This window comes from Grus americana, chromosome 19, assembly GCF_028858705.1.
Source record: "Grus americana isolate bGruAme1 chromosome 19, bGruAme1.mat, whole genome shotgun sequence".
NCBI classification, from domain to species: Eukaryota; Metazoa; Chordata; class Aves; order Gruiformes; family Gruidae; genus Grus; species Grus americana.
This window is the reverse complement of record NC_072870.1, coordinates 7097435-7123065: the sequence shown is the minus strand read 5'-3', so window position 1 is coordinate 7123065 and position 25631 is coordinate 7097435. Positions and strand designations below refer to the sequence as shown.

Below are 25631 nucleotides of genomic sequence, written 5' to 3'. Positions count from 1 at the left end.
CAAAAAAATCCAAGAAACTCCCAAGTCGTCGGGAAGGGAGAGCTCGAAGGGAAAGAAACGACCCCTCCCAAAAACACCTGGAGCGGGGATAAAGCAAACCCTGGCGCCCGCCCACCCCGACCAAGAGAGGGGAAGGGAAAAGGGGGTAAAACCCAAACGAAGGGAGGAAAATGGGGGAAAAAAGAAAAGATGAGAGGAGGGAAGGTGGGGAGGGGAGGGAGAAGAAATCAGACTGAGCCGAGGGGAAGGGGTCCAACCAAAGAGGTGACGAGGGGTCTGCTCACACGGAGGCATGCACATATATAGAGAGATATATGTTCAGATATGTGTAGTTTTTATAGATAGTACGGCTTTCGGCTTAAAACAAATCAAAAAAACGAGGAGGACAGCACAGAGCGACAATGTAGGGCAAGGCAGGGAGGTGGGGGGCCAGGGGTGAGAAGGCAAAAAGAAACCAAAAAAGAAAGAAGAAAAACCATCCAAATAAAATAATAATAATAAAAAAAGAAACAAAACAAAGCAAAACTTCACAAATGTCCTCGTTACTGAGATAAACGAATGTCTCTGAGCTCTTCCTGGGACACGCATTGAGCTGTTAGCTGTGACTCTGCAGGGAACTGCTAAGTCCTCATCAGCACTCAACACAGACTTTGCTTTCTGCTTCCTTTTTTTTTTTTTTTTTCCATTATATGCTTTTTTTTTTTTTTTAAGTCCCTCTTGGTTAACATCCACTTACCAAAAAAGTGGCATTTCCTCCTTTAGTAGGTAAGGTATGAAGAGAAGGGAAAAGCGGGGCAATATAAGTGCATCATTAGATTCACAAAAATGCAAGAGAGAAAGAAAGAGCGAGAGAAGGAGGAGAGACAGAGACAGAGCCAGAGAGAGGAGAAATAAAACAAACCAACTCACTTCTCCTACGGGGTGGGGGAAACCCTGGGCCACCGCCGCGGCCAAGGCCCCGTGCCGGGCTCTCACCGAGAGCTTGGGGGGGTTTTGCCCGGCCCCAGGGTCCAGCACGCAGCGGCTCTCAAATGTTGGAGCTCCGCCGAGCCGCGGACGCTGCCTGGGGTTGGGGTTTTTTTTTTCCCCCCATCTTTGCAATCTCTGCTAGACCAAAAAGATGGGTGGAAACGGCTCCTGCACTGCCGGCCCCGACCCAGCCGGCAAACCCCAGCTCGAGGGGCTTTGGGGGTCTCCTCCCCGCCCCGGCCGCAGCCCTGCGTGGGTCCCTGAGCATCCCTGGAGGGGTAAATCCTGGGCAGGGCGGCGCTGAGCCCGGCCGTGGGGATCTAACAGGGTTCAGGGGGATTGGGGTGCTGCCGGGATTGTGTCACCACGCCCGGGGGGGGTAAGCTGGGGGCCGGTGACCCCGATTCCCTGCCGGCCCTTCACCCCAAACGTGCCCAGTCAGTTAATCCTAGAGGACGAGGTTCTCTCCGCCCGCCCTGCCGCCTCCTAAATGCCGCATTTCTCCCCCAAAAGCGAAGCGGCAAGGCGCCGGCGTGGGACCACCACGAAGATGCTGCAAAAGGGACGTGAGGCCACCGTGTCCCTGAGCATCCCGAGGCGAGGGGGGGGTTCCACAAGCCGCTCCGCACCCCACCGGTGGCATGCCCCCCATCACCTCCTCGTCCCCGCGGATAAGCCAGCCCCTCCAGCCCCAGACCAGCAAGCTGGAGCCAAAATGAGGAGGGGGGTTTGGGGTGGGGGGAGTGGTTTTTTTTTTTTTAAATCTGTTGCTGTTGCAATCGCTCCAGCGAGGGGGAAGGCTGGCGGCGACGGGCAGCCCTGCCCAGCGCACAAACCGCCCTGCGAGAGCTGGGGGACACGGACCCCCTCCAAGGGGGTGCAGCAGCCCTGGGAGGGGGGTTCGGCTGAGCCCGTGCCCAGCCCCCACGTCCGGGCAGAGCAAAATAAAAGCAGAGAAGATGAAGAAGACCAAGAGGAAGAAGAAGAGAGAAAGAGAGGGATTTCCTCTTTCCCAGGGCGGCATTTCGGCGCTGGCCGGCCGAGCCGTGGGCTGGGGCTGCGGGGTTCCCACCCAAACCCGAGGGGGGGCGGAGGGGTCTCCTGCCCAGGCGTGCAGGAAGGCAGCGAAAGGAAAAGCATCCCAAATAAATCCAAATCGGCAAAGGCCCGGCCCAAAAGGGAAAATGCACTCCAGGGGCTTGTGGGGATGGGACGGCCGGGGTTGGGACGCCGTCCCCTGCCCCTCGGGGACCGTCATGCCCCGGACCTGCCTCTCTCCACAGAGGAAGATTTCGACCTTTCCCCATTGCAGCCCCCCGATATTTTCCCTGGGTCGGCAGGGTTGGTTTTTTTTCTCCCCATCATGGCCCGAGGAGGGGCTAAACCCCCACGTCTCCCCAGATTTCTCCTTTCTTGCCCCATCCATCCACCCCAAAACCCCCTGTGCCCAGGATCTGCTGCCACTCCCACCCGTGGGCTCTGGCTGCGGCCCCTATTTCTTGCTAATTATGTTCGCCTTCGTTATCCGTCCCCTAAGGGGGGGGACTCAAACGGAGCAGCCGTGCTCGGCCCCTGGATGGAAACGAACACAAAGTCGGAGGGCTGAAAGACACAGAAATGCATTCTACCGACGGCACAAGGAGATGGGGGAGAGAAAAGGGAGGAAGAAAGAAAAAAAAATATTACATGGACAGGGCAAAAAAATAGAAATAAAGAACGTAAGAGAAGAGCATGGCTTTGCAGCTAACTGGGGAAACCATACAAATCAAAAAAAATTATATATAGCCACCAAAAAGAGACAAAATGAAAGAAAGACAGAGAAGGAGAGCAAGAAAGAAAGAGAAAGTCAGAAAGAGAAAATAACATTAAATCAAGCTACGGTGCTTTTCAACAGGCTCATCTGCAGAAGTGAACGTGCAGAGGTGGACGAAATACCTACCTTCGCAATTGGCAGTGACAGGAATGCGATAATAAAAAAAGAAAACAATAATCTCCACATTTGGAGGGCAGAATGGGAAAAAGACAAGGACTCTTTAGTACGGCGATCCAGACCCCTCGGCTAATCCCGTTTGCTTTGCTTAGATTTTTCTTAATTATTTTAAAATTGGTCTCGTTAGCTTTTTCTTTTTTTTTAATTTTTCTTTTTTTTTAAATGGAAAAGTTGTGGCCGGCCACTGAGCGGGGCGGCGGCGGGGGCTTTTTCTGGCTGGTGTCTGTAACCCGGCTGCGTTTCGGTCTTAAAAAGTCGCTATATAACATGGCAAAGTCCCGGATAACATGCAGGGAAGGCGATGGATGGAGGTGGGACACGGCGAGGGCTGTTGGGTTGTGTCGGCCCAAAGAAAACCGGCGAGAAAGAGGGGCCGGAGGGTGTGTGGGGGCGAGGAGGAGGAGGAGGAGAGACCCAGGAGGAAGGCTGGGGAAGGCAGCAGGGATGGATGGAGACGGGACCGGGTATTTAAAAGGGAAGGACACGCCGTGCAGCGCCCCGGGGGCTCTGGGGGTGCTGGGGGGGGGCACGGCTCGCCCAGGGGAACAGGCTGAGTCCGGCACTTTTGGGGGGGTCTGGAGGAGATGGGGGGAGAAGGAGGCTGGGTACCGAGGATGCTCAGCGCCCGCCCTGCCGGGATGCAGGATGCGGGCACCCAGGAGCTCGCCCAGCATGTCGGATGCGGGATAGCTGTGGGGTGCTCGGCTTGGAGGGGGGGGATAACCCAGCACCCGTCGGCCTCATCCTGCAACCGTGTGGAGGGAAAGCACCCCCATGGCAGCAGGATCCGGCCGCCAGCCGAGGCAATGGGGCAGTAGCCAATTCAAGGAAGCAAAGGGCATTTCGCTCCACGCTATCAAAGCGAGCCCGCTACCTTTACGGTGTAGAGCTGCTCGGTTCTCTTCCCTTTTAAATTCCTTGTTCAAAATATAGAAAATGGAAATACAATGTTCAGCGGTCGTAAATATTTAGAAAACACATCTGCTTTTTTTTTTTTTTCTTCTCCACATTAACACACACAAAAGCAAAAAATTCTAGAACAACACGACGACAACGGGGGTGGAAAATAAGAGAGAGATATATATATCGTTTGCATTTCTGTACATCACGAGGGAAAAGAAAAGAAATCATGAGAAAGGAAACTAAAACAAGGAGGGGGAAAAAAAAAAAGCACGTTTCATTGCCCTTCCCTCCCCCTCGTCCCTGCTTCTGCTGAGCAAGAAATGGAAGTGTATATTACCGTTTGGGTTTTTTTCAAATGGGAGGCTAAAGAAAAACACAGATGGGATTAAAAAGAAAAAAAAAAAAATAGAAACCAGAGAGAGAAAGAAGAGAGAGAGAGAAAGAGAGAGAAAAGTCCCGCTGGTGCCGGGGAGCCGTGGGAGCTCGGCGGCCTGGGCGATGCTGGGTGCTGGGGGTGATGGGCAGGGGGAGAGCGGGGCGAGCCGGGCGCCGGATGGGTGCTTGGCACCCGAACCCCCCCCACACCCCAGCCAAAACCACAGGAAAGAAGAAAGCAGAGAGGTGCCCCGAGAGGCGGGCAGGGTGCTGGGTGCTGCTGGGGGGGGTGCTGGGTGCTGGGCTGGGGAGCCGGGGAGGGAGAAGGGGGCGTGAGTATGGGGTGGGGGGCTCCTGGCACCATTTTCCAGGGTGCCCCCGGCCCCACAGGCGTTGGGGTGGCAGCATTGGGTGCTGCCAGCCCGGGAGCGTCCCCCAGCACCTTGCCTGTGTGAATAAAGTCCCCTGGGGCGAGCGGGCACGTGTGTGTCCCCCATCAGCGGGTTCCCCAGCGCGCTGCCTTCGCTCAGCCCTGCCTCCAGCTCCCCGCTAGCTGCAGCAGGCTCCTCGCCACCCCGGCACTGGTTAAACTGGGGCCGGGCCCCTGGTCCCACTGGATTCAGGCTTTGTCCCACTCAGCGTGGGAGCAGCCCTCTGGGACCCCTGGGGTGCCAAGGCAGAGCCAGGGACACCTGGCACCATGGGGACCCCAAGTTCCTAAAATCTGAGCACCCAGCACCAAACCCTAACCTGGCCTAACCCCAGTCTCCAGACTGGGTGCTGGGGTCCTGAGCGCTGGTGCTGGCACCTCGGTACTGGGGAGGGTTGGGGCTGGCGGGGAAACGAGAATTTTCCAGCTTTGCCCATTTCTTGACTGTCTGAGCTCAATCCACTCCCAGGGAGGTGCTGAGCCCGGCGGTGACCCTGGCAGGTGACACTGGCCTGCCAAGCCATCGTCCCCGGGGGGGGGGGGTGACATCCACAGAGTGATGTGTGGCTTTGGGCGGGGGGGTGGATGACCTGTTGCCTGCCCCGATACCTGCCCCGAGGTGATGGGCCGGCTCCCCCAGGGAGATCGTGCACCCAGCAGAAGACTGATGGGTGCTGGGGGGGTGGGGGTGTGCAGCCTGCACCCCTCATCCCCCCCCGTGTGCCCTAGCTGGGCGAGGGGGGAGCCGAACGAGCGGGGAAGGAGAGAGGAGAGCTGGGGTGGGGGGTCCTGCGGAGGGAGGAGGGGAGGGAAGCGAACGGTGATCCAAGAAAAGCCTACGTACATCCGAGGGCTCCAGGAGCGGGGCGCTGTGGCTGTGGCGGCCGTTCTGGGCGCTGCCCTTGTGCCCGTTCTGGTGCGGCGAGGCCGAGCGGCGGGGCGAGGGGGAGGACGGGCTGTGGCTGGAGCGGGCGCTGCTGCCCTTGGGGCCGTCCTGCCGGCGCTTGGGGCTTAGCCTGCGGGGCATCGCACCGTGAGCCGCCGGCACCCCCCTGCCCCGAGCCCGGCACAGCATCGCCCTTCGCCCGTCTCCGGCAGAGCTGCCGGCTGCAAGCCGGGGCTGAGACGGCAGGGCAGGCTTTGCCAAAGCAAGAAACGGGCTGAAAATCGCTGGTCTGTGCTTTCTCTAGTATTGAAACCCTGTCTGGGCACCACGTGCCCAAACCCCCCAGAGGTGCTGCAGCACCATCCCGCTCCCCTCCATCCCTCCAAGGATCCCCATCGTGGGGACACCTCTGCCACCTGCCTCCCTGCCCTCCATCCCCCAAGGGTCCCCATCCTGGGGACACCTCTGTGAGCCATCTCCCTGCCCTCCATGCCATAAGGGTTCCCATCCTTGGGACACCTCTGCCACCTTCTTCCTTGTCCTCCATTCCCCCATGGGTGCCCATCATGGGGACACCTCTGCCACCTGTCTCCCTGACCCCAAAACAGAGGCTGGGGGCAGCTGGGGTGGGAAAAGGGGTCCTGGGCTGCTCCTACCTGCCGGGGGATTTGGAGTCGCTGTCATCGGAGGAGAGCGAGGCGCTGTGGGAGCTGCAGGAGCTGCGCCGGTGCGAGCGCCAGGCTGGGGACTCACTGCGGGACCTGCGGAGAGGGCAGCCAAGGAGCAGGCTGAGACACCGGGGGGGCACGCAGGGGGGCCCACCGCCCTGCTCCCCCCGCCATCCCAGCCCCTCACCTCTTGCGCTCTTTGTTTTTCTCTTTCCGTTTGTTCTTGGGGCTTCGGGACCTGCAGGAACAGCCAAAAGCTGCAGAGACTGCAGATGGGAGTGGGGGCAGCACCTGGGGGGCCTTCCCCAGCCCCCCCAGAACCACCGAGGCTGCAGGAGGAGCAATGGGGAGGACCTGCCCGGGGCTGGGCTCCATTGAGCTTCAAAGCACGGGGGGGGCCCGGCTGGCTTTGGGGGGGCCGTGGGGCCACAGGCCAGTCAGCAAGGCTGGGCAGGAGGGGGTGGCAGTGGGAAGAGGGGGACCGGCTCTGCTCGGCATCCGCAGGGCTCAGGCCCGTTGTCACCTCTCCACTCATCTCGCCCTGCACCGGCCCCCCCGAGCCCCTCTGCCTGCCTGGGAACCCTTTGTCTGTTTTTTACTTCTTTCACCCTAAAATAGCGGTGCTGGCAGAGGGCATCTGCAGAGCAGGGCACAGCCGGGGCTCGCCCTGGCCACGACTGCCCAGTGTCATCCCTTCATCCCCGGGGGACATTCGGGGCCGTGTGTCACGAGGTTCGTCCCTGTGGGCGCAGGGGATGGGGACAGCAGGAGGGCAGGGGACAGGGGGTCCCTGACGGGGGAAGCTGGCAGCCAGCGCTGGTGGCAGTGGGGGGGCTCCCAGCAGCCGTCACTCTCACCTGTGTCTTCTCTTCTTCCGTGACCCCGACTCAGACCTGAGGGATGAAGAGGAGGCAGAGATGAAGGAGACACGCTGAGCCAGCCAGAGGAGAGCAAAGGCCGGGCAGTCCCAGGGGATGGGGACAAGGGCAGGGGGGTGGCCCTGAGATGGGCTGCTGGATGGGGCAGGTGACAGCTGCCGGGAGGAGGTGACAGCCCCACGAAGAGCCATCAGCATCCATCCCTGTCCATGCCTCCATCCTGCCCCAGCCCACGGGCCTGGGCACCCACCAACCAGCCCCACTGTGGCCAACCAGCCCCACCGCCCCCAGCCTGACATGGTGTCCATCCTACCTGTCACGTCTGTGTTTCTTTCCAGTCTTCTTTTTCTTTTCCTTGCGGATGGGTGAAGAGCTGTCGCAGCTGGGGAGTGGGGGGAAAGTGGGTGCCCTTGAGGGGGAAGCAAGGGACTCCCCATCCCCATGGCCCAGGGGGGTCCCATCCCACCACCCCCCGGCACCTCACTTCCCCTGGACCACCCTGGACCGCAGCATGAACATCACATGGAAGTTATTTCCTGGGGGGATTTGGGGTGGGGGACAGAAAGGGGATTTTAGCAGAAGGGTGCCAGCTGCCTTTGGTGCTGGAGCACCCGAATCCCACCGTGTCCCATTGCCACCTCGTGGGCTCCACAGCCTCCAGCAGGAGACGAGGCGGCCAGTTCCCACTGGGATTTCAGAGGGGAACAGTGGGTGGCAGAGGTCAGCCCATGCCCGGTGGCCTTGCATGCCCAGCGGGGACCCCGCAGCCCACCCAGTTCGAGAGGCACTCACCTGCGCTCCGAGCCGGGTTTCCTCTTTTTGCTGCCATGGGGAAGGCAGAGAAGAAAGGGACATTAGGGACAGAGTCCTACCCAGCTGGCCAGCGCTAACCAGGGAGGGGACCAGCGGGTAGACAGAGCCAGACCCTTCAGGGAGCCAAATCCTGCCCAGTGCTGTGCCCTGCAGCAGCTGGCTCCTTCCCAGCATGGACCGGGCAAGGTCCCACCAGTGGGTGCAGTCGGGTGGGCCGGCCGTGCATCCCACAGCGCTGTGTGTGCGTGTCGCACCATCGGTGCGTGCAGATGCATTGCACCTCTTGAGGATGCACATTTGGGGCTATACTGCCCCCCAAAGTGGGGGGACTTGCCCCACTGGAGTCTGGGGAAGAGGTGAGCTGGGAGGAGAGCTGCCCACCCAGGAGAGGGGACAGCACAGGGACAACTGGGGGACTCACCGGCTCCGGCGGTGACCCGATTTCTTTTTCTTTTTCTTCTTGGGCGGAGGAGAGGTGGAGCTGCTCGAGCGTCTTTTCACTCTGCAAGGAGAAAGCAGACAGGGTTGGGTGGAGAAGGGAGAGCCACCCAGGGGTCTCCTGGCCTCCGTGTCCCCCAGTGGGGGCCTGGCAGGCAGGGAGACATCCCCCCTCCCGTGCATGCCTGCTCCCCAAAATCCTTGCTGTGGTTCTGGCTGGACCTGTACTCGTGGTGGCCGCTGTCCTCACGGTAGCACTCGGCCGAGCAGTCGCACTGCAGCAGGCAGCCCTCGCCGTAGTCGGGGTACTCCGCCACGTACTCCTCCCCATCCACCCCATGGTGGTTTTCTATCACGCTGCCGAAGGAGGAAGCACAGGATTAATTCGGGGCTCCCTGTTCCCTGAATCCCACTGGAGCGGCTAGGGGGAAGCCCGGGGCAGCCCCAGCGCGGCTGCGGGAGCCGGGGGACATGCCCTCCACCACAGCATCCCCAGGGGACTTTGGTCACATCGCTTGAGGTCCACACGCAGCGAAGCCCCGCAGTGGGGCTCTTCTCGGGGTCTCCCTGCAGGGAATCCCTGCCAGGCTGGCAGAGGGACAGCCCCAGGCTCAGGCCACCATCTCCCCACAGGGTCCGGCCCTGGCACATCTGGAGCCCCCCTTGGCATTGCCCAAGCGCCGGGGCCGAGCGGGGGGCTGGGATCAGCCCAGGTAGGCGGCGGGGCTGGATTAGGGTGAGAGGAGCCGGCAGGAGGCTCGGGGGATTCGGGGGATTATCCGCTCGCTGGCTGGAGCTGCCCGGGATGATCCCGGCTTTGAGGCTGACGCCCCAGCATGCTGCCGGCTCAGCACCGGAGCTTCAGGCAGGTGATGGGTGATGTCCCCGCCAGGCCAGGTGAGATGGGGTGGGGGAACATCAGGCCTGGAGCCATCAGGGTCTCCTCTCCCCCCTCGAGTGACTTCATCAGCATTAATTTTTCCCGCTGCCATGGAAACCGGCAGAAGGTTGCCATTGACTACCGCGGCTGCGGGCAGGGCTCGGCGGAGGCCTGGCAGCTGGACCCGGCAGGCAGGAGGGACCCAGGAGTCCCCTGCCCAGCCTCTCCCTGCTGCCCCCCACCTCCCCGGTCCTCCTCTGCCATCAGCCCCAGGAGCAGCATCAAACCCCCCCCGAGGGCCTCTCGTTTGTTCTTGGGGGATGTAGGACATGTCACCCCGGGAGGGACTCGGCCATCCAGGTGCTCTGGAGGGAACCGTAACGGATGGGGATGTGCCTGGAGGGTCGTGGCATCACACCAGCCCAGGCGCTTCCCAAGGGAGATTTGCTCTCAGAAAGCCGAGGTGGGCTCCTCTGCCCTTCCCAGCCCGGAGGCGTGCGGCAGGGGATGCCAGTGAAGTGCAGCCCCCACGGCACCGGTCCCTTGGCAGCCCTGCCAGTGCCTCCGGCCGAGTGGAGATGCTCCGAGCCCCAGACGGCAGATCCAAGAGCCACACATGTTGGCATCCCTGGCCACAGGCAGGCCCTGGGCTGTTTAACCCAATTAAAAATGGTTTGGACCAAAACTACGAGCAAGGAATCCTCCTCCTGACCGCGGACAATCGCTCAAGCAGATCTTGGGCTCCCTTCGGTGCCGTAGCCATGGCTTTCTGGGTCCTCTCCAAGTGACTCCTGCCTTGGCCATGCCCCAAGGGCAGGAACAGCCTTTCAACCAGCACCCAACCATGGGAAAGGGGAGAAAACAGGAAAAGAGAGGAGCAAGCAGGGATAATTCCCTGTTGGACTCTGGTCTGCGAGCAGGCACTGCTCTGCGCCAGAACCTGCTGCCAGCATCTCGCCCATTAGCCATGCTCAGTGGCTCAAGACGGGCTTGTGCAGCCCCAATTATTCCTCCCCGCTCGACACACACTCGTATTTGTTTTCAATCCCACCAGCCTGTCCATCAAGCAGTTACTCCTTGGGGACTGGGCTGGGTCACTGGACTGTGCGTGCACAGAGCCAGGAGCTGGAAGAGCACAGAGAGCAAGCCAGGGACTCAGGTGGTCACGGCTCTGCTCAGTGCCTCAGTTTCCCCTGGGGAGTTTTGCAGATGATGCTGAGATTTCGCATCTGCTTTGAAACAAAAGCAGCCGGTTCAGGCTCATAGTCCCGGCAGCCAAAGACCGAGCTGTAAAAGTCCAGAGAGGTGCTGGAGCAGGACCAGCCCATGAGATGTTTTGCTGGGTACTCTCCCAGCCACCGCAAGGGCTGGGGCTCTTTATTTAAACTTTAATTAACTCCCTTGTCCAGCCTCTTCAACCAGCGCAGACCTTTTGCACCCAGGACATCCTCTGGCAGGGACTTTGGCAGCTCAGGTCCCCGCTGCCTGAAGAGCCACCTCCTTTGGACCAGGCTCCTACCAGCCCCCTCCAAGTGCCGTTAGCTTTGCTCTCCTCCGAGCAATCCTTTGCTCAGAGACTGCTCCTTCCAGCTCAGCACTATTATTTATAGCCCCTGGGCTAATCTTTAATGATTACCCTCTGTTTTAGAAAAGCAAGCCCACAAAGGTGACAGCTAGGGCTGCTTGGGCAACCTTAATGCACCTTCCGCTTCCCTATGTGCAGCCAGCCCTAACGAGCCTGCCCAGGAAGATGCCCCGGAGATGACTCATGTCCCCATGGGCAAAGGCCACTTGTTAACACATTGCCTTGATGTTTGGTGACCTGGGCAGGTTGGTTTTCCCCATGCCTTGGTTTTTCCTGCCTAGAAGAAGACCCTAAATGCTTTGGGCTACCCCAGGGCTACACGCCCCGTGTCCCTCCCTGCCCAGCGTGCCAGCAGAGCGGTGGGAGGAAGGCTTTTCCTGCCGCGGCTTCCCTGCCTCCCCCCTCGCCCTGATTTCCTGACCCTGATGAAGCATTAATATTCAGTGAACCTGCAGCATCTATTCCTGTCCCAAGTGACCTGGTTTCCAGGCTGATGGATGGTGCGCGCCGGGCCAGCCACGCTGCCTGGGCCATTAAGCATCATGCAGATAAATCATCATCGAGCCAGGGCGGACCCTCGTGAGGCTGGGAATGGTCCTGCGTGGGGTGGGAGGAGCGTGTGGCATGTCCCCAGCAGGAGCTGGGCTGCTTCGGACACCTAACCTGAGCCCCAGGCTGCCCCAGGGCAGAAGCAGCCCCCAGGGATCAGGCAGCATGAGGAGCAATTAGGAAGCAGATGCATGGGGCAGGAGCTCCTTGGAGAAGCGTCTTCCGTGGGGCTCCTTGGGGTGACACCAGTCTGACGGAGACGCAGGCTCTGGGTCTACCCAGGTGAGAAGCAGGCTCGAGCCCTGCCTATCCAGCCTGGGCCCCTTGCAACAGAAATTATTATCATTATTATTATTAATGATTGTTATTAACGCTAATATTTCTAGGGTTACAGAACAGCAGCCAACCTGCCGAACCATCGCCAGCCGAGCTGAGTTACCCCAGCTTCACACCCGGAGACAGGAGGACTATTCTGCACTGTGGAGTTAAGAGCAAGGGCTGGAAACGGGTGCCCTCGCCTGGCTGGAGGCAGAAGCAGCGATTTCAGCCCTGGGGAGAGCAGGAGAGGTGACCCGAAGAGGCAGGAGCAGGCAAAGGTGAGGCACAGCAAACCCGCAGCTTGGTCTCTGCCGCTGGCTGGTGGGGCGAGCCAAGCATCCAGACCTTCTGTGCTTCGGTTTCATCATCTGTGCCAGCAGCGTTGCAACGCTGACCTCTCCATACAGCACTCTGAGATGTCCAGAAGACCAGTGCAGGATAACCTCTAACCTCTCCAGAGGTAGGATCCTGACTCAGAGAGGCAAACCCTGCCTCTAACCTACCAACTGACCAACCAATCATCCAGCCAACCAACCACTGATCCAAAACACCATCCATCCATCCCTCCAACTCTGTATACCCTCTCTATGTCCATCCAACCATCCCTATATATATGCCCTCTCTGTATCAATCCACCCACCCATCGATACTCAGAGATGTGTTTCTCTGGGATGAGGGACAGACAGGATGCATGGACAGGCCAACTCGGAGCTGCCTCACTTACATTTGGCGCCCGTGCTGGTCCTCCCTGGTGAGCACGCCTTCCTTCTCCATCAGCATTTGCCGAAAGGTCCCCACTTTCTGCCGGATCTCCTCTTCGGAGTACCTGGATGGGCAAAGACGCGGTCAGGGCTGTCGTGGCCGGAGCGTAGGCTCCCCAGGGACCTGCTGAGGACCTCCATACCTTCGGGAGTGACATGTGGCCCAAGGGGCTGGTCAGAAGGAGAGGTGGCATGGTGACGGTCATCAGGGTCTGGAGGACAGTAAGTCCCTCCACTTGGTCCCCTGCCACCACCCTCTATGCCCTCTTCTCTCCTGCCCGCCCCTCCCAGCAGTACTTGACAGAGGAACAGACATCAGGAAGGAGTAAAAGAAGAGGATGACCATGAAGTTGCCATTCCCTCCCCTCTGCCCCAGGTTTTGGGGCACATCTCCTCTGAAATCCCCTCAGTAGCACCAGCATCGCAGCTGGAGATGCCGGGTTTCATGCTAGGCGCCTCTGTCCCATCGCGAGCCTCCCTCACTCATCCCCGCGCTGCGCTGGGGCCCCAGCAGCCGAGCCAGCTCTGCGCTAACGCCGAACGCTGACTCAGGCCGCTGCAGGGTTATTAACGAGAGACACTAATCACTTTGTCCCTGGCATCTGAGAACAGCCGCGGCAAACCACAGCGCTCCAGCCGTCCCTGAGGCATCCCAGGGGAGGGACGGGTGACAGCCCAGGGTGGGTGGTCCTGTGCCGCATCCCGCGGCTGCACAAGGGCGCTGAGCATCCCCCTCGACCAAAACCATCCAAACGGAGGGATGCAGTGGAGGGACCCGCGGTGCTCTTGGCATCGTCCCTGGGGACAGGGCAAAGGGAGAGGGACCCCATGTCACCACCACACCGCCACCCTGGGAGGGAAGGGGTCGGGCTCTGTGTGCGACCCTGCCCTCACCCACGCTGTCTGCAGGGGCTTCTCGCGGCCCATCCTCACCGTCACGTCCCATCGCCACTAAGGAGCCCAGAAATCGGGGTGTCACAGCCTGGCCGAGCCCTGCAGTCCCCGAGGCTGGCACCTTGCAGAGCCCCTGGGTGCCCCTGGGTGCCCTTGGGTGCCCTGGGTGCAGAGGGGCATGTGGCAGCACCCACCCCCCCTGTGGTGCCCACAAAGGGAAGCAGCAGGGAGAGGGGTATTAATATTAACGAGCTCATTTGCACTGAAAGGCTCTCATTAATTCCCCAGCCGGCCAGGACTCCTGCGCAGGAGGGCTGCTAACCGGGCACGGAGACATCCCGGCTGCTTCCCCTCGCCTTGCACCCTGGCTGAGCACAGGGGGCCCTGAAAACAGGGCAGCACCCCCAAATGCTGCTCTGCACCGCGCCCTCGATGGTGGTGCAGCCAGCTGGGCAGAGTGCGGCCATCCCACAGGGACGGAGACGCCAGCCCCGGCCATCCCACGGCCATCGGGCGGCCAGCGGCAGCAGGAAGATGTCTGCCCGAGAAGATGAGCATTCGCTGCAGCACATTCCAAACGCGGCTGATGCTCTCGGAGAGGGGACGTGAGGCCAAACAGGAGGTGACAGATGGGCCACTGCGGCTGGGCTGTTAGCAAATCTGCGGGGGACAAGGCCAAGTCGAGGAACCCCCCTGCACCCAGAGATCCTGTGATGGAGGCCGGAGCACCCCCCCAGCCCCTTCCCTCCTGCACCCCCCGGCACTGCTTATAACCCTGTTGGAGGGATTTTGGTTTTGCGTTTAACACATAGAATGGATTTGGGAAAGAAAGAAAAATTGCTGACGCTTCTTTTCCAGACCAGAAATCCAGCCTGCAGGCAGGGAATAACCACGCAGGCAGCCCGGAGCGAGCAGCAGCCGGGTGCAGCGCAGGCAGGAGGAGCCATCCGTGTTTAAGGAAACAAGGGAGCGCTTAAATCCCCGGAAAACCTCCTCTGCTGTCCCATCTGCTCATCCCGAGGGTCCTGCCCTTGGCAATAACTCCCCCGAGGCTGTGGCCAGGATGAGGCCCCCGGCTCAGGCAGAAACCTCAGGGGTGCAAAGCGCTTCCTGTGCAACCCCCCCCCGAGAGCCCCTGCGCGGAGGGGAAGAGCAGGCGGAGGATTAATCAGGTTGACCAAGATTATCACTGTAATTATATTATCATTTTGGTGTATCACCATCATCATCGTTATTAATAGACTTAATAATAGCAAAGGCAATTATAGCAATAACAACAATACCGGTTGCAATATTACTATTACCCACTGCAGTAATGATACTACTAGTAGTAAGATCCCTAGTAGGGCGCGGGAACCCGACAGGAGGCTCTGGGCTCCCCAAGGCGCCAGGTCAGCCTTATTTATTTCCATAACGACAAATTAGGCACAATCATTATTCCAGTCTGTGTGAGACAATTTAATTCTAGGTCACGCTTGCGCTCTTAATGAAAGCCTTGGCGAAGCCTTCCCTCAATCCATTTTCCTTCTCCCCAGCTGATACCAGTCCCTGTCTACCCACGTGTGCTGGAGAGTGTGCCCCATCCATCAGGTTTTAGGGAGCTGTCAGGGGGGTCAGGCTGTTTGGCTGGTGCCGGAGCTGTGGGGCAGCCGGCAGCACGGCCATGGGTCCGGCGGGGATGGGGGTCTCCTCGCTGGCCCCCCAGCCCCTCCTGCCCACCCGGGCAGGGATGCTCTCCGGCCCCTCGGGTTTCCCCCTGGCCCTTTGCGTCCCCAGGGGAAAGGAAAGGCTGGGGGGCAGCTCACGGTGCCTGGCCAGGGGCACGGCAGGACAGGGGGATCCTCTCACCCCAAAACTGGGGGGAGAGAAGGAAGGCAGGACAAACCGAAGCACCAAAACAGCCTCACCTGGGACTAAACCCCAGCTCTCCTTCATCTCCCCAGCATGAGAGACCGAGACAGACCACGTCCCACCCCAGGCGTGTGGGGCACGTGCTGGGTGGCACCGACAGCTTGCATGACTGTGAGCAACTCGCTCCTCCCTCCTGCCTCGGCTCTGCCGGCACGATGAGCTGGGAGCCCAGAGTTCCACGTGGAGGGGCCAGAGCGAGCTTCCAACGTGTGTGTGGATGAACTCCTGGGTCTGCCTTTCTTGGAGGCATTTAGCTTCACAAACCAACCCACCAGTCCACCCCAAAGTGGATTTACTTCCAAGTGGGGACATTTGCCACATCAACTTATTTTTTTAGAGAGGAAAAAGGAGGAGAACAAGGTGCGAGTGGGTCAAAAGGATCCCAAGCCATGGAGTCTACCTCCAGCCCAGCCCCGATCTCCCGCCACTCACCCCTGCTCCTCCATCATCTCCTGCAGCTCCATGCACTTCAGCTCCACCCGCCGCTTGCGCTCATGGTCCAGGATTTCCCGGTGAGCCTTCTTCACCAGGCTGGGCTCCACCAGGCGCACCTCCTCCTCCCCCTTGTGCCACGTACCCGAGGCACCGGGCTGCGAGAAGCCGTTGGAGGCTTCCTGGGGCGAAGGCACGTCAGCCCCGTTGTTGTAGAGAGCCATGCTGGCGTGGGCGGCCTTGCCGCCAGCAGCACCTGGGAGGGAGAAAAAGAGTTGGGGGTCAGTCCCTGCCCCGGTTTCCCTCTCACCCCATGACAGCGAGGGGATCCCGCCAGGACCCGAAGACAAAATTTGTCTCAAAAGAGGTGTGGGCACAGCAGGTTGATGGAGACGGCGACTGAGAGATCTGGGTCTTCTGCCAGTGCCCTTCCTTGCCCTTGCCTCAATTTCCCCATCTGCAAAGCAAGGCTGGGGCTACTCCCATCACCACGCTGCGAGGGCTGGCTCATGGACAAGAGAGGAGGATGCTCTGCGCCAGCCTCGTACCGGGGAAAGCCTGGCAAAGCGTGGGTCTGTGGCACCCGGAGCCATACGGTAGCTGTGGGACAGGCGGGCAGGGGTCCCTCCGAGCCCCACAGACCCCGTGGTCAGCTGCTGCAGGTTTGGAGCAGGGACGGACATCCATCCTCACAGCCCTCGGGGACAGCCCTGGGCACTGTCCCCACCTAGCAAGGGGATGGACCCAAAGGCCTCAGATATCCCCTTGCACTCCCCAGCTGCACTGGCCAGCGAGGTTGTAGCCATGGGACATCCTGATGTCTGGCCCAGCCAGCAAACGCCTGCCGATGCCCGCCGGCAACGGCCTGGCACCCTCCGGCAACGGCCCGGTGCCAGCTGCAAGGGCAGGTGACGCTCCCCACCGGCTGCTGCCCGCCTGCCTTCTCCCTGCTCTTTCACCTTCACGTGTCCCTGCCTCCTCCTTCTGCCACCACAGCCGATGTGTCCTCACTTGGCTCCAAAAATAACCCCTTGGAAGAGGACAACCGTTCCCGTGTGGCACTGCCGCGCTGAGGCTCCGGCTGATGCTCCCTGAGCCTGGGGGAGGACATGCTCCCAAATCTCCAGGAGCACAGACACAACCCTGTCTCAGCAACCTCAGGCCCTCGGCGCACGGCTGAGCACCCATTCCTCGGTCTCCCCATCCTGCGATGCCCCGGTTCCCCTGCCCAAAGCACCAGCCCTCCCCCCGGCACGGGATGCCCCCACCAAGCTGGCTTTGGGCTCAGAGATGCAGCTTTTGTCAGCAGCCGCTTCTCCAGGGTGTTTCCATCCAGGGACCCCGCCGGAAAGGCTTTTCCAAGGATGGGTGCTGTCTGCACGTCGTTGCCTACGTGGGAAGCAGCCAGCCCTCGCCCGTGATGCCCGGGGTGTCTGAGACATGCTGCCGAAGGAGGATGGGGCCAAACGCTGGCGCGGGGAAGGAGGGATCCCTCAGCCGAGGGCATGGGCGTGAAGGCAGGACAGACGGACCACAGACTGATCCGCACCGTTCCGAGGCCAGGGAGGGCTCGCTGCTCCCTCTGTGCTGTTCCAGCGGGATGCCAGGCGGTTCAGAGCTTTCTGTGGCCGTGCCAGGTGGGACAGAGCCGGGGTGGGAATGCAGATCGCCCGCAAGAGGCTTTGAGGATGTTTCTCCACTGTTCGAGGAGAGAAAAACCCTCGGAGCCCTCCCCGGAGCGGCGGGGGCCCTAGCCTGGTGAGAAGGCATCTCCCACCCTGTGGCATCCCCAAGGGACGCCCCCGGCTTTCCCGCTGCCACTGGCTGCCCCACGCACTCATTTGTCTCCTGACGAGCCTGCCCAGGGAGGACAGCAGCTGACTGCTTAATTACAAGGCTTTTTTTTTTTTTTTGCTTTTTTTCCCCATTATTACCGTGCAGAGAGGAGCCGGCAGCCTTCGTTTCTGCAGAGGCACGGAGGAGCAGGCAGTGGGAGGTGCTGCCAGCAGAGCAGGAGCCGGCCGGGGCTCTCTGCACCCCCAGATGCTCAGACCCGTTAGAGCAACCAGAGGGTCCCTCGGTCCCCCCTTGCCTGCAGAAGGAAGGGCAGCACCCCCATTTCAAGCCCCATGACGCCCCACAGCAAGGACCTGCCCCATTCAGCCCTCCCTGCCCAGGGGGGACCCCCGAACTCGCCCCCCTCCATGTCCCAGGGTGGCCGTGGGCCAGAGATGGGAGAGATGCTGCAGAAAAACCTGGCTTGGGGGCTCCTCTTCCTCCTTCCCCCATCAGGGCATGAAGCCAAAAACCAGGAAGGAAATTTGGGAATGGGGGAAGCTCCCCATTGGGAAACCCTCACCCACCGAGGGGCTCGGGGAATGAGAGGGGGAGGGAGAGGATGCCTTTCACAGCAGCCTCGGCTTGCTTTCCCCCAGGGGGAATTAATTTTATCCTGAGCCCAGCAGTGGGTAAATTCATTGCTGCGAAACCTTGAGAGCGTGTGGGATATACAGCCGGGCAGGTAGATGGAGGAGCGAGCGAGATAAACCGGCAGCTGGACGGTACCTGCGGGTGAGGGCTGCACGGTGGGGGAGGCACGGGGATCCCACCGGGAAATGCTCCCTGTCTCTGTAAAAAGGATGCAGCTGGAAGTATCCCCCTTGCACCCAGGGCCGGGCAGGTGGAGCCAGCCTGGGGATGGAGACTGCACTGCGTCCCAGTGTCCCCTCAGGCGTGAGCAATATCCACCGTGAGAGCTGATAGCAGCCACCCTGCCTCAGCCACGGCACGGGCGGGAAAACAAAGGAAGAGAAAAACCACCCGCGAACCCCCTCCGGTTATCAGGAGCAAAGCCGGACCACAGGCAAAAGCCCTGGGTGGAAAACGGAGCCAGTCCTACATCTCTGGTGACAATGGGGACAAGGCATGGGGGCAGAGGGAGTCCGTGTCCCCCAGGCTGGATCTGTGCCCTCCCTGTCCCCAGAGGAGACCCCCAGTGACAGCCCTGCACCTGCAAGGGACGGCTCGGGGACGCAGGGTGGCCGTCACCACCACGACCTCCCTCCATCGGCCACCGCGCCGGGACCGCCCGGCTCTGCCAGCTCGCGCCGGCACCAAACCCGTCAGCGAAGGCAGCATGGCCCTGCCCGAATGGCAGCAGCTTCCTGCCTGGCTCAGCGCTCCCCCCGATAATAAAGACGATGGTTAAATATTTCATTATCTGCAGTAATTACCCACAAATCATCAAGCACTGGCAGCCCGCTGCCCGGCCGCCTCGCCGAGAGGGAGAGGAGGCATCCTGGGGCAAGCACTGCGCCATGTCCCCATGGACTCCTAAAGGATGCGGGATGTGGCCAGGGACAGTCGCTGGCATCCGTCCCCACCACGCAAATCCCCTTAGTGCCACCCAGGAGGGCTCAGCCCCTCTGGCACCACGGGCGGGAGCTGCTGGGGAAATTCCTGGGCAAATCTCTCTCTGCCCGTTTTGCCGAGCCACTCACACATATGTGTTGGGATCCCGATCTTCCCCGCTGGCGCTCCACGTGCCACCTTGGGGCTTGGGGAGGTCAAAACAGCCTTTTAGCTCGCAGATGCTTTCTGCCGCCGGGATTTGAGCTTTTGGAAATGTTCAGAGCTGCCCCGTCCCCATCCTCCATCCTCATCTTCCATGCCCATCTTCATTCTCATCCTCCATATCCATCCTTCATATGTATACCCATCCTCCATCTCCAACCTCCATCCTCATCCACATCCTCCATCTCCATCCACCATCCTCATCCCTATTCTCCATCATCATCCCCATCCTCCATCCTCATCCTCCATCCCACGCCTTACCCCAAGCACAGGGACCAGCCCGGCACGCCGCGTCTCTCCCTCCCTCCCCAGCCACGCTGAATCGCACCCAGGGTGCGGAGGACCCGGGCACCAGCGTTGCCGGCTGGGCAGAGGCCAGGACAGACAGAAGGACACACACACTGCACTGTGCCCCTGACACACGGGCAGGACAGGCCCCGCCAGCTTGGGGTGCAAGGACCAGCCTTGGAACGGAGCTCCCTCCCTGTGGGCTGGGACCCCCGGGATGCGGCCGTCCCCCCCGTCCCAGCCCGGGGCTGTCCAGCCTGCGCTTGGAAGGGAAGCTCCAGCCCGAAGGGAAAGAAGAAAACAAGGAAAATGAGCAGAAAAGTGTTATTTCACCAAACTGCTTTTGCCCTTTTATTTTCCAGCCCAGAAACAACCCCCTTCCCAGCCAACCCTGCTCAAATCCCGCCGCGGGCACCGCTCGGCTCCCCGGCCGTGCCTGCAGCACCCGGGGCGTGGGGCTGTGCTGGAGGCAGCTGCCCGTCGCTCCTGCCCGCTGCCGCCGCAGGGCCCTGCCACACCGTACTGCGGATGAAGCCGCTTCCCCAGCGGGAGCGGGGATGGCAGCGGGGGCTGGCGGTGCCTGGGTGCTCTCCCGGCATCTCCCCCTCGGCGGGGAAAGGCGGCAGCGGTGCCTGGGCATCCTCCCCTCCCTGCCTCGGTGCTAATTAAAGCCGCCTCCGGCTGGTGCTCGATTAATTCTCACCACATCCAGCTGCACCAGCCAGGGCGATGGCGAGCACCCGCGTGCCGGGGATGCGGGCACGGGATGCAGGCGGTGAACCCGGGCTTGGACCACTCGTGCACCGAGTGTGCCAGAGCTCAGTCTCAACAAGCGGGAGACAACCCAGCTGAGGGCAGGGACCCTCCAGCCCCACCGGACAGGGTGAGAGGGGTGGCCCCCGTGGTTCCCTGGCTGCCGGGGTCTCATTAGGGCACACCACCACCTACCGAAATCATAACCCTGTCCCCAAAGTGTTTACAGCCCCGTCCCAGGCTGCTCCCTGCCCGTGCTGTGCGGCTTTTTTTCATGACAAAAAAATGCTAGAATGTGACGGCAAGGCAGCCGGCCTCCTCTAAACATCTGGCCAGAATTACAAGGAGGAAAAGTCTGGGGTTGCTGCCATTAATTGGGCTGACTTTCTCCAGAGCTGCTTTCACCAGCCCCAGAGAGCCAAAACCCATGAGTCAGACCTCGGAGAAGCCGAAAAAAAAAAGGTAAAATTGGCTTTAAAATTGTAGCCAGTTTGGGGCTCGTCAGCGCTGCCTCCCAGCGCCGAGCCAGCAGGGATCCTGCCTGCGGGAAGGGGCAGCGGGAAGGGGTTGGTTACACCCGTCCCAGCCCCTCCATCCGTATTTTCCTGACCCCAAGCCCAGAGCATCCCTTGCTCTAACTGCCCGATCGGAATTTGACCCCTCACAGACTTTAAAGCAATTAATAAAGAATACGCGGATGTTGGCTGGGGGGGGTCATGAGCTGGGTGAGGGCTCACTACTGCTGGTGCATACCTACGTCTGTGCATATATATATATATATATTTTAAATAGATGAGGAGGCTGGTGGAGAAGCTAAACAGTTGCTAAGCAACCGGGCTCCTTCCCAGCTTGGGGATGTAGGGATGGGGGAGCCAGGGGTGGGGACGGGTCCCCCCCACCGGACAGGCACCGCACAGGGGTGTGGGCAGCGGAGATCCATCAGCTCCCCTGGGAGATGCTCGGGAGAAAAGGGCCCAAAGGAGGGCAGGGAGTTGGGCTTCACTCCTGTCCTCAAAATGCCGTGGCCAAAGCCCCCCCAGCCTGAACCCCTTGGGGTGCTGGGGAGACTGAGCAAGCCCCGCTCCCAGCTCCGGCTGGAGGAGAGCTGATGGGAAGGGGGGGTCACACCATGATGGGGACCAGCCCCAGGGGACCCCTGGACCCCTGCAGTCATCCCGTTCCTGAGCCAGGGATGAAGGAAAGGAGGAGAAACACGTCCAAGTGATGGCAGCAAACCCCCCCGTGCTGAGTAGAGAGGCAGCGGGTCCAGGCGATGGGTTCCCCTGTGGGACCCCCCAGCCCCGCACCCCCCCTGGCCTCGCTCTCCCCACCCCCTTGGGGCCACCACAGCCGCCAGCAGCCAAGGGACTTGCAGGCAGCCCCAGCAGGCAGGGCTCGGGCGCTCGCTGTCCTGCCAGACCTTCGCCATGCCCGAGATGCTTAAATAACGGCATCTCTGGGCAAGGACAGAGGGGGGCAACAGCCAATTCCCCCCCAGTTTTGCATCCTTGGGGACATTTGCTTTGCTGGGCAAGGAGTGAAGAGGAGGCACAGGCAACCCCATGGCCCATCGCTACTTGGGGGGGAATAATAATAATAATAATAAATAATAATAATAAAAGCCATTTTTGAGCACATGGAGGGGGGGCGACTGTCACAACAGGGTCACCTTCCCTGATGGGGACACAGTCCTGGTGAATGACCCCTGAGGCCAAGCACTGCAGGTACGGGGGGGGTCATGGCCGGCGCAGGGGGAGCGTCCAGCCGGGGATCCCCCCCCGCCGTGGCTGGCTGGGCGGTTGTGTAACGGGAGGAGCTATTCCGGGGTTTGAGCACATTATATAAGCCACAGGCCACCTGGCCGGTGAAAACGGGAGCTGGGAGACAGGGAGGAGGAGGATGAGGAGGAAGGGCTTTTGGGATCGGGGACACTCCCGCCGGCAGAGCCCCTGCAGCAGGGACTAAACCCATGGGGTGACCTGCACCCCCCCAGGCACCCCCTGACTGGAGATGTGGGGTGAGCACCCTCCGTTCCCCGCCTCCAGCAGCTCCCAGGAGCAGCTGCCACACGTCCACCCGTAGCCAGATCCATCCCCCGGGCAGGAGACCCTTTGCCTGGGGCGGGGGGCAGGGGAGCCCCATTTCCTTGGCATCAGGGACAAAACCAACCAAGAGCCCTGCACTCCTCCGCCTGCCTGACAAAGCCTCCGCTCATCGTGCCCAGCGGTGACCAAGGACCGAAGGCTCCCCTAAAAGCTGCCCAATTTCTGGCTCCAAAAGCCCCTGCCTCTCCCCGTACGCGTTGCCAGGATGAGTCCCTGGGGCAGGGGGAGGCAGGCGGGATGCGGGGGGAGGCAGGCGGGATGTGGGAGGAGGCATCGTGTGAGGTTGTGCTGGCAGAGGGGGACAGAGCGAAGGTGTTGTGTCTTTGGACACAAGCACCATGCGCTCCTGTCCCCAAAATCCCCCCCACTGAGGGTGTCCCTATGCTCCTGCCAGACATGAACCCACACACCAGGGCTCGGAGACCAGCTGGGACACAAGCACCTGCACCCTACGAGATGGTCCTCGGGATTTGCCATCAACCTGAGACGCCCCCAAACACCGGCAGCCCCCAGTTGCCCCCCACCCCCGCAGCAGCAGGAGCGCAGACAAGCCAAGAAACATCCACAGTCTGAAATCTCTGCTCCGGAGGGGATGAATGAACCCCGCGTCCCCTGAAAGCCACCTGCTCCCCCCAGCCGTGGCCCCTCACCACCAGCCCCCCACCATGGCACAGTCCTTCCATCCCTGGGGCCAAACCTCCCAAACCCAGGAAGAAGCAGCACAAAACGCTCCCGAAAGCCACCCAGCCGCCGCTCAGGCTCCCCCGGCTGCCAAGCCTTGCCCCTCTCCTTCCCCCGCGCAACACCCGCAGGGTTTGAAATCTCACCAGCCGAACCTGGAGCTGCAGGGCCCCCCTCCCCGGCACAGCCTGGGGGTCGGCATGGAAGAGAGAGGGGTTTGGGGGCTGTTATCTTGGCCTCGTCTCCCAGCTGCACCCCACAAGGCACCAGCATTTGCTGGGGGTTCATTGCCGTCCCGTCCTTCCCAGCCCCGTGGTGCGAGCCAAAAAAGCGCTGCTGGGGGGTCCCGGCCTGTCTCCCCACAGCACATGGGAGAGGGACGCGGGGTGCCCCCCAGCCAGCCCCCTCCCTGCACCGGGGAGCACCTGACAGATCCACGTCCCTGGAGGGACCCCCTGCGCATCTCACCTCCAGGCTCCTGACCCCATCCCGCACCCCCAGGAGCATCGCACCCCAGGGACACCCCTGCCACCTGCCTCCCTCTGGGGTCCCCAGCCACGCCAGCACCCACGAAGCGCTGCACCCCTTGCTCAGCCCTGCCGTCCGCATCCCTTTGGGGACCCCAGTTCCCTGGCCCCGAGGAGCGGTGTAACCCCCCCCCCATCCCTTTCCCTTCGGGGTCCTCAGCCCCCCTGCCCCCAGGGAGCATCACAGCCCCCCCGCCCCTGTCCCTCGGGGGTTCCCAGCCCCCTGCACCTTTCAGCAGCCCCCACCCCGCCACCCGTGTCCAGCGGGGTCCCCGCCCCGCCCGGGGCCGACTCGTCAGCCAGGCCCGGGCCCGGCCGCGCCTCACCTCGCCCCGCCGCCCCACCGGGCCCGGTCCGGCCCGGAGCCGCCGCCGCCGGCCGCTGCCTGCGCCGCCCCGCTGGGCCCCGCTGGGCCCGGCCCCGCTCGGCCCCGCTCGGCCCGGCCCGGCCCGGCCCCTCCCGGCCCGGCTCCCGGCGCGGCGAGCGCGGCCCCTCCTGAAGTGCTGGACAGCTCCGCGACACAGAGCCGCCCGCCGCGCCAGCGCGCCGCCCGCACCGCACAGCGCCGCCTGCCGGGCGGAGGGCCGCCCGCACCTCCCGGGGCCCCCGCACCCCCCCGCACCCCCCCGCAGCCCCCCGGACACCCGCGGTAGCCACCTACCCCCCCATCTTATCATAGAGCCGGCTGCTCCCCATCTCCCAGCACCTGTAAGTCTCCCAAATGCCCCCTCCACCTTCCTCCCCACTTCTCAACACCCACCTGCACCCCCAAGCCCCCAAATCCCCCCAACAGCCCACTCCCCCCCAGTCTCCAAAGCTTCACCTTGGGGTACAGCGCCAAACACCGGCCACCAAGGTCCCTGGCCAAGCTGCTCACACCTGAGGGATGCAATTGCCAGAAACCCCCCCTTCCTGTACTCTACCCTCTATCCCACCCTGTATCCCATCCCATCCCATCCCATCCCACCCCATCCCATATCCCACCCTGTATCCCATCCCACCCCATCCCGTATCCCACCCTGTATCCCATCCCACCCCATCCCGTATCCCACCCTGTATCCCATCCCACCCCACCCCATCCCAGCAGGTACAGAGGCATTTGGGCTGGGTGGGGGAGCCAAGCAAGGGCTGGGGCGATGCAGGACATGCCAGGTCCCCACCGGGGATGTTGCCCAGTGCCGCAGCACAAGTGATGAGTCGGTGTTAATGAGCCCGTAATTAATTCTCATTTCCTCCAGCGATGTCAAGCACTTGCCCTGCTTGTGGGCTGGGAGCCAGTGAAGCTCAGGGGGAAGCTCCCAGTACAACCAGTGCCACCAGTTCTGGTCCCAGTTAGCCTGGCGCTGAGCAGCAGCATGGCAGGATCAGGCCGGAGGAGGAGGAGTGCTCAGCCGGGATGGAGCAGGGATGCCAGGAGGGAGCAGGCTGAGTGTGAAAAGAGAAGGTGCACTGAAAATCCCCAAAAGGACCAAAAAATAGCGAAAGCCCCTGAGGTAGCTCTGAACCAGCCCTGCGACGCTCAGGGTCACAGCCCCTCCAAAATCACCCTGTACCGTGCCATCATGGTGGGGTACGGGGTACCCAAACCTCTCCAAAGCCACCCGGAATGCCCACACCGTGCTCATGGCAAGGGACGGGGTACCCAAAGCACCCCAACGCCACCCCACAGCCACCCACTGTGGTCATGGCGAGGGCTGGGCTGCCCAAAGCAGCCTGAAGCCATCCCGGCTGCTCTGCCGGGGCCCCGGCCAAGGACACCGTACGCACCTGGCTGGGGACACCTCGTCCCCCTCCAGGTGCCCCCCACCCTGTGTCTCAGTGCATCTGCAGTCCCTACAGCTCCCTCCTTAATTTGGCTGCTCGTTTCCAAGCAGAGAGCTAACAAAGGCACCGGGGCATTTCTCCACAGTGGGTTTGCCTCGGAGCGGAGATTTGAGGAGGGAGCTGCACTGGGGACAGGGAGCCAGAGCTGGGGTCTAAGGGGGCTTTGGGGGCAGCCCAGGCTGGAGAGACGTGTCTGGGTG

At 61.5% G+C, this 25631-nt stretch overlaps 1 protein-coding gene across 1 annotated transcript in view; it reads right to left on the bottom strand.

Annotated features, from left to right (window-relative positions):
- Positions 1 to 24087, bottom strand: part of SRRM3 (serine/arginine repetitive matrix 3) — a 28168-nt gene extending 4081 nt beyond the window's left edge. The window contains exons 1-11 of the mRNA XM_054847630.1: positions 23934 to 24087; positions 15681 to 15936; positions 12407 to 12508; positions 8573 to 8707; positions 8334 to 8414; positions 7892 to 7921; positions 7413 to 7481; positions 7079 to 7114; positions 6409 to 6459; positions 6210 to 6314; positions 5512 to 5683 (exon numbers count right to left, since the gene is read on the bottom strand). Of these exons, the coding sequence (XP_054703605.1) occupies positions 5512 to 5683; positions 6210 to 6314; positions 6409 to 6459; positions 7079 to 7114; positions 7413 to 7481; positions 7892 to 7921; positions 8334 to 8414; positions 8573 to 8707; positions 12407 to 12508; positions 15681 to 15904 (1005 nt within the window). The 5' untranslated portion in view covers positions 15905 to 15936; positions 23934 to 24087. The remainder of the gene's footprint in view (positions 1 to 5511; positions 5684 to 6209; positions 6315 to 6408; positions 6460 to 7078; positions 7115 to 7412; positions 7482 to 7891; positions 7922 to 8333; positions 8415 to 8572; positions 8708 to 12406; positions 12509 to 15680; positions 15937 to 23933) is intronic.
- Positions 24088 to 25631: the final 1544 nt, after the last annotated feature.